Below are 13,447 nucleotides of genomic sequence, written 5' to 3' on the forward strand. Positions count from 1 at the left end.
CAGTGAGATGATCATGTGGGCAGAGATGTCACTCATTAGCTTCAGCCTCTCTCTGCAACAAACCTTTTTAGAAGAGCTGCCATGTTGAACTCGCTGATGACTTACAGTTCTAGGGTGTTTTTGCCATTTTCTCCTCCTCACTCCTTGCTGTGGGGATTCTGAAGAAGCCAAATCACATAAAAGATGGGGAACAGAAAAGAGAAGAAGGCTGCAAAATGTCAGATCGCTCCTCTGAAGAACAAAGTTTCTTAATGCTCTTTAGAGTTACTTTGATTGGCTCACATTAGGAAAAGCCAGCATGAAGGAAGACCTGACATTGTAAAACCAATAAATTAAGACATAATTACAAAAGGATTCTCCTCCAATCCCTTTATATAGCAATCTCCCATGGAACATTTAAACTATGATTTGATTTACTCCTCCTGATTCGCTTCTCTCACAACTTTTTAGGAACACACCTCTAGGTAAAGGCATAAAGCAAAGAACAGCTGTGATGTTGAGTACCCTCCTGGGTGCCATGCTCACTGCCAAATTTGTCTAAATGTCATAAGATTTGCCTCACTTACATCCTGCCACCTGGAACTGCCTCAAGCAGCAGGATTACAGATGGCAAAACTCCTTTAAGGCAAAGTCTTCTGGGCCTTATTTTTTTAAAATATTTTTTTAAGAATAGCATTGTATCAAGCTAATTTAATACCCTGCAGAGGAGATACATGTTCAGTGGGGGGCATGTTGCCTGGCTGTGGAACCAGCCTATATTGAAATGTAGACAACTAAGGGTAAACCCCTGAAATTAAATCTCAAAATGAAGAAAATACATTTCCTACACCTAAATTTGTAATTGTGTCTTAATTAGTCTGAGATGTCTTACGTAAAGCATCAAGTTCCTATTGCTCTTAAGATAGAGGTGCTATAATGAGGCAGAGAAAGTAGAGACTTTATAGCCTAGGGATGTGAATCCCAGGAAAATAAATGGCATTGTCTATTTCAATAGCACTAAGACTGGATCATCACTTTTTTGTGACTATTCAAAAATTATTTAGAATTGTTATAGATTATTTTGGTGTTTCTATTTACAATTTCAAATCTTTCTTAATCACAGGAGACTTGGATATTGAGGTAGACAATGCTTATATTTTAGATGTCTATACATTTATTGTCTTCATACTTCCTCACGGAGCCTAGGTTGGAGGTGTGAAAATGCAGATTTATAATATATTTAAGAGAAAAGCTCGAGTTTTATTTTCTGACAACCTCCTAGTCAAAAAGCATCCCTTAGTCATGGTTTATCCCAATATAAAGTATAGACAAAGAGTGCAAATTATAACCAATATAACTCAAAGAAACATAATTTTGTACTTTAAAAAATTTTGCAAGCAGCATAAGAATAGAGTTAAGTGTTGGGGCTATGGATTCAGATTGTCTCATAGCTTTCTCACTTATTATACCTTTGACTATGCAGTTTTCTATCTCTCTAGGTGTCATTTTCTTATTATAGAAAATGAAGATAATAACTAATCAGAGTGTGTAGTCAAGAGTGAAAAATGTAAATCAAATGAGATACTACACTGAATGCTCTGAGCACAGTGCCTGGTACATTGCATGTACCCAATAATTAAATATGTTATAATTATTATTCTTATTAGCTGTATCTAATTAGCTAATCTCTACTTGGATTCATTTTTCTGTGGCATGAACCTTTACCACATGTGTGGTAGTTTTGATATGAGAAGATATTTTGTTTTGTTTTATTTTTTTAAAGATTTATTTATTTATTCATTCATTCATTCATTCATGAGACACACAAAGAGAGGCAGAGACACAGGCAGAGGGAGAAGCAGGCTCCCTGTAGGGAGCCTGATGTGGAACTCAAACCCGGGACTCTGGGATTGTGTCCTGGGCCAAAGGCAGATGCTCGACCACTGAGCCACCCAGGTGTCCCTTTTTGTTTTGTTTTAAATACTCTTGAATTATTGTTTAAGCCTATTTGTGTCTGTTATCAAATTCTGGTATCTCAGCCTATCTTAATAATTAATTATGAGAAGAAGCATATTTCCACAGAGGTATATATATCAAGGCTTTTTAAATAAATAGTGTCATGGGAATTTCCATAGAGTGATGTTCCCACTCAGCAGTGATTACAGTGTGAATGTCTGTATAGGTTGGTCTGACCACTCCCTCCCATGTGCTCTAGTTCCAGGAAAACCTCGGCTTGTGATTAATCACACTCAAATGAATACTGCTCTCATTCAATGGCACCCCCCTGTGGACACATTTGGACCTCTTCAGGGCTATCGCCTAAAATTTGGCCGGAAAGATACGGAACCACTCACTACTCTTGAGTTCTCTGATAAAGAAGATCACTTTACAGCTACAGACATCCATAAGGGTGCATCATATATCTTCAGGCTCTCAGCCAGAAACAAAGTGGGCTTTGGGGAAGAGATAGTGAAGGAGATTTCTGTTCCAGAAGAAGTCCCAACTGGATTCCCTCAAAACCTCCACTCAGAAGGCACTACTTCAACCTCTGTCCAGTTATCCTGGCAGCCACCTGTCCTGGCAGAGAGAAATGGCATCATCACCAAGTACACTCTTCTGTATCGGGATATCAACATCCCTCTTCTTCCGTTGGAGCAGCTTATTGTTCCAGCTGATACCACTATGACACTCAGTGGCTTAAAGCCAGATACCACATATGATGTAAAAGTACGTGCTCACACGAGCAAAGGGCCCGGGCCATATAGTCCCAGTGTCCAGTTCAGGACACTGCCTGTGGATCAAGGTAGGATTTGTCTGCTTATGGCCTTCCTCCTTTAAAGGAATGTCGGTCTTTGGAAATCAGTATTTTGAAGCTATAAATAAACTGATCGGACCATTCATATTAATATAGGTTCAGCAAAAGCAAAAAGGTAAAGTATATAAAACTTAATATGTTTTGGATGCCTTAGATTTTGGTTATAGAATGCCAAGCAAGTCTGGCTGACAGCACCCCAGTGTTCTCAGGTAAGGAGAGTATAATATAGTTGACTGAATTGGAGAAAAGAGAGATCCTTATGAGAATGGGGTAGTAAAATGAATGGTCTAAACAGGTAGGCAAATCACACTTGTCTCTCTGATCAAAGTACATGGCATCTGCCGTAAGCCCGATGGTCCATGGTGGACAAGGACAGGTCATACGTTCTTAGGAGGAGTGTAAATACACTGTTTTTCCTTTTCCAGCAGTGTTTGCAAAAAATTTTCATGTGAAAGCAGTAATGAAGACTTCAGTGCTGCTATCTTGGGAAATTCCAGAAAATTATAATTCCGCCATGCCTTTCAAAGTAAGTTGCCTTCTAATTTGTAAGATATCATGGGTGAAGGGAGGGGTGGCATGCAGTTTACCTGGGTAGGTTACTTAGAAAGCATATGCACCACTTTGATTCAGCCGCACACACTTGCTTTTCTCCGTTTTGGTTTCACTTGAAAGATGAAGAGGGAGCTGAAGCCTAGGGGTGGTATTACTTGTCAGTCACCTTGTAGTTCCAAGTCTTTTTACATCTAAGCTAGTGCTTTTCTTATTTCACCAGAAAATGAAATTTACATAGTTTCTACTTCTTTAAAATGCTGCATCCTGGGATTTTAAAAATGTGTTTATGGGCCTGATTCTTTGTATGTTTTTTTAATTAAAAAAATCTTTTATTTATTTATTCATGAGAGATACAGAGACAGAGGCAGAGACACAGGCAAAAGGAGAAGCAGGCTCCTCACAGGGAGCCCGATGTGGGACTCAATCCCAGGATCCTGGGATCGTGCCCTGAGCCAAAGGCAGATGCTCAACCACTGAGCCACCCAGGTGTCCTTCTTTGTATGTTTTAAACTCTAATTTGTGGTTGAGAGATACTAGAGATGTTAGCAAGAAGTGCAAGTCTATGAAATAAAGAAGAAAGAAACATTTTTGAAGGCAAAACTATACTCCAGAACAGGAATAACAGCATTTAGAAAAAAGGTGATATGAATAATACATTGAAAACCCAGAACATTTCTGCACAATCTCCGTTAATTATATACAAGCAACAAGTCGAATATTGGAAAAATATTGTACATTTCTTTCTGTATTTTCGATAGACTTAGAAACATTACAGAATTATGCAGTAAGAACCAAAAGAAAAATTGATTCAATCTCTAGAGTTTATGAACACTTACAGGCTTGGGAATTATCCAAAATTAGAATTGGCTTGACATGCATATTCTATACACAGGAACACATTAGTTTAGAAAGCACACATTGCCTCTCTGATAACCAAATCTCTTTGATTGGTTGTATCTTCTAGATTCTTTATGATGATGGGAAAATGGTAGAAGAAGTAGATGGCCGGGCCACCCAGAAGTTAATTGTCAACTTGAAGCCTGAGAAGTCATATTCATTTGTGCTAACAAACCGTGGAAATAGTGCTGGTGGGCTGCAACACAGGGTCACGGCAAAGACTGCACCAGATGTGCTACGTACCAAGCCCGCCTTCATTGGGAAGACCAACCTGGATGGCATGATTACTGTGCAACTGCCTGAAGTACCCGCAAATGAGAATATAAAGTAAGTTGACTGAAGGGCTAGGGCCAAGGGATAGGAATGCAAGCAAGCAGGAAAAGAATATTCAACCTCAGTATTAGAGAAGTTATAAAAGAGTCTATTACTGTATGTGGAGTAAAAGATTCTTGCTCATTGGCCCTCCATTTTATTTGAATTTTATTACACCATGTTCTCATGTTCATTATAATACAGATTCTCATTAATTTAACATTAAGTGTTTTTTATGTCCCAGGAATGATGTAATGTAGTAGAGATAGACAAAAAGAAAACATGGTCCTTACTCCAAAGGAGTTTATGCTATAGTATACAGAATAAAGTGACTAGTTGAATAATATTTGGCAAATCTTATTATAATGGTGAGGAAGTCTCACAAAACATTACGAAGCTGAAAGAAACTTTGGGAAATGAGAAAAAAATAGTACACGGCACTGTTGTTTTATATGTGTATTGAAAAGAGGCATTTCAAAAGTTATAGTTCAGAATGACATTGGAAAATACATGAAAGTTAGAAAATGAAAGTTTTCTCTTGTGGACAGAGCACAGTGTAGAGGCCAGTGGGGCTGACGTAAACAATCAAATCCAGTCAATTAAGTAGTTTACTGGTTATATATAGTTAGTTGATTTAGCCAATGCATTTTAAAAAATATTTTATTTATTGCCAATGCATTTTATAACCAGTATAGCTGGCCGGATATAGCTGATAGGAAAAAAAATTTTTTTTCACTGCAGTCAGTATTCAGTATGAATATTGTGGGTGACCCTGGAGAACAAAAAGAAGATGTGGTCTTTGTCCTCAAAGAACTACCATAGAGTGAAGGATACAGAGGAACAGGTATAATACATGCCAATGATAGAGTTAGACTATTAAGAACAGCTAACTGATAATGAAATGGGTCAAGGAGAGTTCTTGTTTAATCTTAAAGGACAAGTAGGATACAAAATATCAGAGTGAGAAGATTATATGCAAAGGCTCATTAGTTAAGGAAGCCAAGTTATTTTGTAAGGCCTGGACAAGAAACATAAGAGAGGTGAGCAAGAGCCAGGTTGCACTCAGAACTGGACCATGGAAACTCAGGAAAGGTGTTTATGCAAGAGAGTGGCATGTATCATTTATATAATACCTCAGTTTCCTTCTTTCCATTTCAGGAAATACTTATTATTTACTGCATGCTGAAGCTTGTGGTGTCTGCTTGCCTTCTCATTTCTTGTATCCCATACAATCATGTTTAGATAAAACTTGTTTTGAAAGATTTGAAGGTCAAGCAGAGATGTTTATGCATAGTTTATGAATTGTTAGGACCTTCACATTTAGCAGCAATCTGGTGACATAATTAGGACAGTTCTTAGGGAAGATGGCTCCTGAGAGCATATGTTGGAAGGATTGGAGCAATGTAGAGAAAAGTGTTGGGATGTCATTACGTAGTTGGTTGATTCTAGGTAAACAACTAGATTCTAAAATCAGTTGGAATTGAAGGAAATAGGATAAAGAGGCAGATAAGGGCAGTAACATAGTAGGAATGAGGGATCAAGGCAAAGAAAAAAATGTCATGGATGACTCTGAGAGTTGAATTTGGATGACAAAGTGAATAATGCTGCCATTCATCCTAAAGGATGAATGAAGGGGTTCAATTTTGGGTATGTTTTATGTGAGATATCAGTGAAATACCTAGAGATGCATGTTTAAAGAAATTACTAGGTTTATGAGTAGAAATTTGAGAGTCATTAACAGAACAGCAATGTATTTATGGAAAAAGAAAGAATCACTGAGACAGTGGGGTGAAGATATGAAGCTAAAGGCTAAAGTAAAGGTCTCAGGAAGGAAAGAGCTAGTAGAGGACACAGTAGGGTTTATTACAAAGTTAAGTGAAGAACCAAGCCAGGGCAAGTTCATGGCAAAAGAATTTTCAAGAAGGTGTGTACAGTCAAAATTTTCCAAAGCTCCAGAAAATTTTTAAAAAAGATGACATAAAAAAGAACAGCTATTAAAAAGTAAAATTATAAGAAAGAAGTTTTTAATGTAGTGCCATGGTTGAAATTTAGGAGTGTCTAATAATTGGTGACTTTTGACTTAACTAATATAAATGCTTCCAGAGAAAATGTTCTGTTCTTATTTATTTGATGAGATAATTGGAGGATTTTAACCAGATGGTGGGATTTCCAAAAGATCATGACTAAAATAAATTCACTGAGAAATCAGATCTCCTTTTTTTGTCCACTCTTCCTTTTGTATCATTCAGAAAACTGGAAACAAGAATGGAATATTAGTATAATTTTTATTCCAACAATATTTAATATGAGAGTGATATTATATTTATCCATTTTTGTTTAAATCATCTGTGGATATATATGCCAGGAAATGTTTTAGGGACATAGTAGAGATAATGCTAACTTCCTCATTGCTCTTCTACTACATAGTTAATTGGGAAATTTGGACAAGTAGAGTCAGTTGAAATGGAGTTTTAGGATACCAAAGACTAGCTGGATAAGGGAGGCCAAAGGAGAGGTGTCCAACTCCAGTTTAGTAGCTCAGGGAAGGGTTCCCGAGAAAGCAACATTAAAACTGAGGTCAGAATGACAGGAGCCTAGCTGGTCTGTGGGAGTGGGGTTGGAGAGATGCTGTTTCAGGGAAAAGACAGTATATGTGATACAGCAGGAGCAAGAGAAAGACTAGCATTTGTTACTTGTCTACCTCATCCACAAAGACATTTCAGCTGGCATCCAACAAATATGTATTCTATACATTGCCAGTGCCAGATCTGGGAATAGATGACTGAGATGAAGCCCTACATTATGGTACCAGGACAGATAGAAAAAATAGATCATGTGAATATAATGGAGTAAGTACTGCCCAAGTTCCAGCCCAAATTGAGTGTCAGGGGAGACATCATCTAGAAGGAACTAGTGTTTAACCTGAGTCTTGAAGGGGAGGAAAGATTTAGGAAAGGTAAAATAGTTGCAAATAACAGGGAAAGATACAGAGCATAAATCCAATCCATTTAAAAACATGAACTGCCTATTCAGGGAAAGAGCAACTGAAAGATGAAAATAGGATAGAATAATTTGTAGTATTTGTTATTAGTTTCCAAGACTTAAGAAAAAAAATGCCTTTAGTGGCTCTTTACCCAATTGGCTTAGTGGAATGTGTTAGACATTATTGAGAAATGGCATTTTATTCCATTGGTGGTATATTTTTGGTTCATTTTCCAACTTCTGAATGAGTCAAGAATATCGTAGAATGTAGTCTTTTAGTGCTCTTCTTTAGCTTGCTCAGTTTTCCCCTTTGTTTTATTTATGTACTGCTTCCTCCTACATTTGAAACGGGAGTCAGAGAAAAGAGTAAAACTTTGGTAACAAAGAGAAGAGATCATTATGAAATATAAAAAGAAAGCAAATGACTGTGGGGGAAAAATGTGTTCTAGAAATGAATTTAAGGATTCCCAGAAATATATTCTAGTCTCTCTGGGGAAAAAAAGAGCAAAAGACAAAACTAGGAAACTACTCGAGAGGGAAAAGTATCAGAACCATAGGAAATGAAAAACAAATTTCCTGTTAGAAAAATAAACCAAGAAAAATGCTAAATAATCCATATACATTGGACTTTTTCAAGGGGTGATAACATAAAGTTACACATCCTCTTGTCATGTGGCACAGTCGTCCATTTTATTAGAGGCAGCTGGGTGCCATGCTGTGCCACTTGCAGCAGTTGGCAAGTTAAGAAATTAGAAAGGAATGTCGCTTATAGAATATCCTGGGAGAAATGAGGAGAGAAAACACTAATACCAGAGCTGTGGGCTGGGTTGCTAACTTATATTTAGGTGAAAGCTCTTTAGAAAAGTACTTCCAGGGACACCTGGGTGGCTCAGTGGTTGAGCATCTGCCTTAGGCTCAGGTTGTGATCCCTGCATAGAGCCTGCTTCTCCCTCTGCCTGTGTCTCTGCCTCTATCTCTGTGTCTCTCATGAATAAATAAACAATTTTTTTTTGAAAAAAGAAAAGAAAAATACTTCCAATTTGTTTTCTGGTAAAATGAAATTTTGGTGATTAAAGGGCCGTGTTGCTTTTTTAAAAGATTTTATTTATTTATTTATTCATGAGAGACAGAGAGGCAGAAACAGAAGCAGTCTCCCCAGAGGGATCCTGATTTGGGACTCGATCCGAGGACTCAGGGATCACGACCTGAGCCAAAGGCAGATGGTCAACCACTGAACCACCCAGGTGCCCCTAAAGGACTGTTTTTATCAACAGAAACCATGCTTTCTAATTTCTGGCCAAGGTAATTGGGAAGTCTTGATCCCTACCCCCAACCTCTCACCACCCAGCAACAAATCTGACTCTTGTAAACATGACACAGCCATGGCTCATTGCTTTTGTACTCTTTCACACATGGTTTTTGTGTGGAGAAGTGAGGAACCTCTTTCAGGGAAAGTCCAAATTTCTTGTGAAATAGCCCTGTGGGTACTGCAGGTTCTGCTAGCAGGAATTTGTGATGCTTCAGTCTTCTTGGATAGATTTAGGGGTCAGAATGCCAGTCAGAAAATCTAGCAACTCCACCATTCTTCAGAAGCAAGTTGTGATGAAGGGAACTTCCCTGACTTTATAGAGCAGGATTTTACTCTGGGTGGTAACGAAAAATGTACCACACAGATTGTACTAAGAGATAAGCTGCTGGAAGGTACCCGATGTAAGTTAATTTCATGGTAATCATCTTATATTTATGAAAAATAGAAATGAAGCAGAGCATTTTATGAAATTTTTAATGTCTTTGGTCTTACTAATTTGGCTTTCAGGTTGGCCTACTTTTTCCTCTTTTAAAGAAAATATTCTTGGAAGCATGGCTTACAAATATGCTTCATAAAATGTGTGCACCATTACTAGTTTAATGTATTAATGTATCATCTGTTAAATGTTTAATGAGAAATAATTCACTCATCACATGGTTGTCAACTGCAGTGGTGAAAGTTTAAATTTGTATAGTGCTTTACACTTTACTGAGGACATTTGAATGTTTTATTTTAGTCTCACAATAATCCTGTGAGGTAGGTATTATAGGTGAGTAAAGTGAGGCTCAGAGATACTAAACGGCCCGGCCACAATCATAAAGTTGATACTAAGAATAGTTATAATAGTGACAGGAGCCTTACTAGTTACTTTTCCAGGGCATAGCACACAATAGCTGATGGAATCTTCAGGAAAAGGGTGCTTCATATTTTATGGCTGAGGAAGTTATAGGGTGAACTGCCCTGCCTTCCCACACAAGATTGGAGCTGGAGAGGAAAGATTTGAACCCAGGCAGTCTGGCTGTAAGCCCACATGTTGAACCATGACCATAGAGTTTTTGGTCAGACCAGGACATTTTTTTTTCTAGGACAATTGATAAACCATTAAGAACTTGAGGAGAAGTAAGAATGGACAGAACTGCCCCAGACAGACCTTAGAACAAGGAGTAATTAGGCACCTGTGCCTGGTCATAGATCATGGAAATGCGTAAGTGTTATGGAGCAATTAAACCAATCGATTGCATGAGAGTTTAGATGAGAGGTAAAGGGAGAAGCTCCCCAGGGGCCAGCATTATCATCCACTATTTTACAAAAAAAGAAAATGAGGCCTGAAGAAATTAGGTGACTTTAACTTGTCTGAAAACACATAGCTAAAAATATTGAAAACCTTAATTTAAACATGGAGACTGGAAAGATCATTCAACCTGCTTTGGGTTTTCTATGGTAAATTAATTTGGTTTAAACAATATATACCCAAATAACTGTAGTGCGTGCACATGCGCGCGTGCACACACACACACACACACACACACGAAATTATGCAAGGAATGACATTCATCATTAAATTCTGATACAAATTTTGACCTTCTAGTTAAATAATGAGTTTGAGAATGCTAATACGTTCTGCTAATACAAAAAGCCTGGCTGAATTTGAAAAGGGACCACCACAAACACCAGACCTAGTCTTCTCAAATAATTATATGGAGCCAGGCCCCTTGGTGATAACATGTTAAATAAAACTAGTAAAATTTTACTTAATATAATTAAAATTCTGAAGGTTAGATTTAACCTATCTAATTAAATCTAACATACTGGGAAAACACAGCTTACTTTATAAGTAGTCAGAGCATTTGCAGATATATTGATTCTGAAGTTATTTATTTTTCTATTAGTTTAATAGTTAAAGTCTATGTCAAAAAAAGATATTTTGAGCTTAAACTTCAAGCTTGAGTCAGACAGGCAAAGCATAATCTAAACTTTAATTTTATCCATATATGAAGCTGATCTATATCCAAAAACATTTTTTTTTTCCATTTCAGGCAAGTTCTTTCAGTTCATATGATTTGGTTGATTTCAATTTGTAGAGTACATCTTAGCTCCCCATTTCACTTTTCTTATCTGAGTCATCTTTTCATCCTTATTACCCCATGAAAGTTGAATAAGAATCATTACTACACGGGTAAAGAAAACTTTTGCAAAAACAAGAGTATTTTCTATAAACACTATTTGGCCAGTTGGGAGTAGCCATGTAGTTTGGTAGGTTTGGAAGATGAGAGAGTTCTAGTCCAAATGTGCTTATTTTCTCTTTACATAAACATAAAGCTATCTCCTAGTGAGGAGGTAAGGATGTCTAAGGTTTGAGGCCAGGGGAGAAAGTCTGACAAATGCATTGCACAAAAGAGAAGGAAGAGATAACTGGAGAAATTGTGGTGAGATGTCAAGGCAGATCGAAGTCCTGAATTTGCTGAATATGAATTTACAAAATCATTTTTCCCTGTGCATTATTTCTCAAGCCATAGGCAGCTCTGTAGCTTCAGGCCCAGAGAAGGGCAATTACAGATTTTAGCTAGTGTTAAGTGGAAGATGTGGGCTCTAGAGAAGAAGAGTCAAAGATCTGAGATCCCTGAGTGGTGCATGGTGCCTTCTAGAACTTGAAATCACCCAGGATGATGGCAGAGTTTGGGAGAAAAGGAAGAAGACTTTGGGGGAAAAGAGAAAAAGAAAGAAAGGGTTTCTGAAAGGGTTTATGCATGACAAAAGTCAGTGAGAGAAGACCATAATAATATAATAACAATATAGCTGAAATATATGCCTCAAACAAGAGGCACTTGTCTTTTGGCTTGCTTTTTGGTTTTTTTTGTTGTTGTTGTTGTTTTTTATTTTATTTATTTATTTATTTATTTATTTGGCTTGCTTTTTGTTTTAGCTAAAGTGGGGAGGAATAAAATACCTGGAAGAAGCAACAGTGAGCGAGGAGGGAAACCCTGGGCCCTCCCTCCAGCTCAGGTGCATGGGTGGTGGAGGGACATGAATAAGCAGCCACCCTATGAGAAGCCTGTGAGGGAAGCAGGATTGTCAGGGGAAAACTAGGTTTCAGAAAAGGCAAAAACGTGTGTTTACAAACCCATGGTTACAGAGAACATGGATGAAATGTGTGGATTTAGGCTAAACTTTATTATACTATGAAGTTTCAAATTCCCTATGCCACGTTTCTTTCAAAGACTGAGAGCTGCTTTGAAGCAGCTCCTCTTGGACTGCTCTAGATGAAGGCTTTGGACATCAGGAGACAGAAAAGGCCATGCAAATCCAGGCACACTGTTAATTACTTGCTGTGGGGGAGGCTCTTCAATTCTTATCCCAGCCACAAATTAAATGAACATTTGGGGAGTACTGCGAAAGAAGTGAATGGATTCTTTTTTCATGCACAAGAATAGCAACTCAAGTATGAAAGCAGGAGAAAAATTAATAGAATTCATCATCTTAACCTTGATCTACAAGATTCTGAAAGAGGACAATGGGAACTCTCCGATAATGAGGAGTATCATTACTTTAGGTGAAGAGAAGCGGTCTTGACTTGGTGCAATTGGTAGTTAAGAGCAAGAGGTTCCTGGATGAGTGTTGTCATGTGCATCTGTAGTGTTATTTTTTATGCTCAGTTGCAGCCCTTGTCATTCTTCTCCAGGCTTGTTTAATGTGATGGACTTGTTTGGCAAATCCTTCAGGTGGTGGGAGGATAGGAAGAGGAGGATGCTTCCTCTGGATCATAAAGTACAAGATACTGGCCTTTCTCACACGCTCCAGCTCTTCCTTCTCACCCTCCTCAATCATCATGATTATTGGTGGGAAAGAAAATGGTTGGCTAGGTGATGTGATTCTGGGAGTCTGATGATTAGTTGCTCAGAGCACCATGGAGAGAGGGTCCTAGCATAGTTGTCTGGTTTGATCTGATTTCTTGATTGAGGAGAAAAAAACGTTTTGACAAGTTCTTTAACTTGCATCTCAGGGACTGTTGCTGAGTCCTACTTGAATAACTTGGTTCAGATGCATTCCCCCCATGATGAGGGTCAGTACTAATGATAGTGGCTTGCCTCAGTTTGGTGCTGCCTGTCACACACTGTGCTCTCATTTTTCAGAGTACACAACTGATATTAAGGAATGTTAAATGATCAGCCCAAGATCACACAGCGAATCAGTGACAGAGCTTAACTTGTGGGCCAGATGTATCTTCAGATGCCATATTCTTCACCTAAACACTCTAAAATGGCACCTTTCAATATAATGAAAGCCACATAGAATTTTAAATTTTCTAACAATTACAGCGAAAAGTACAAAGACATAGGTAAAATTAATTTTAATAGCATATTTTATTTTACTTAATATATCCAGAATATTATCATTTAACATATGGTCACTATTAAACATTTATTGCTGAGATATCTTACATTTACATTCTGTACTGAGTCTTGAAAATCCAATATCCTTTACACTGTGAACACATTTTAGTTCAGACTGGCCACATGTCAGGTACTCAAGAGTCACAAAGGCTAGTGGCTACCATATTGAACAGTGCAGCTTTAGACTCTGTTTATGGAAACAGAGTTGGT

The 13,447-nt window shown here is 37.8% G+C and overlaps 1 protein-coding gene across 50 annotated transcripts in view; it reads left to right on the forward strand.

Annotated features, from left to right (window-relative positions):
• The window catches only part of PTPRD (protein tyrosine phosphatase receptor type D), a 2,173,792-nt gene that overhangs the window by 2,013,886 nt on the left and 146,459 nt on the right, over positions 1–13,447 (forward strand). For 25 of the 50 annotated variants that reach the window (XM_072728319.1, XM_072728317.1, XM_072728336.1 and 22 more), the window contains 3 exons: positions 2,195–2,782; positions 3,220–3,320; positions 4,311–4,570. In XM_072728319.1, the coding sequence (XP_072584420.1) occupies positions 2,195–2,782; positions 3,220–3,320; positions 4,311–4,570 (949 nt within the window). The remainder of the gene's footprint in view (positions 1–2,194; positions 2,783–3,219; positions 3,321–4,310; positions 4,571–13,447) is intronic. The other 25 variants (XM_072728321.1, XM_072728338.1, XM_072728327.1 and 22 more) reach the window with 3 other exon arrangements.

Source organism: Vulpes vulpes, chromosome 12 (assembly GCF_048418805.1).
Source record: "Vulpes vulpes isolate BD-2025 chromosome 12, VulVul3, whole genome shotgun sequence".
Taxonomy (NCBI): domain Eukaryota; kingdom Metazoa; phylum Chordata; class Mammalia; order Carnivora; family Canidae; genus Vulpes; species Vulpes vulpes.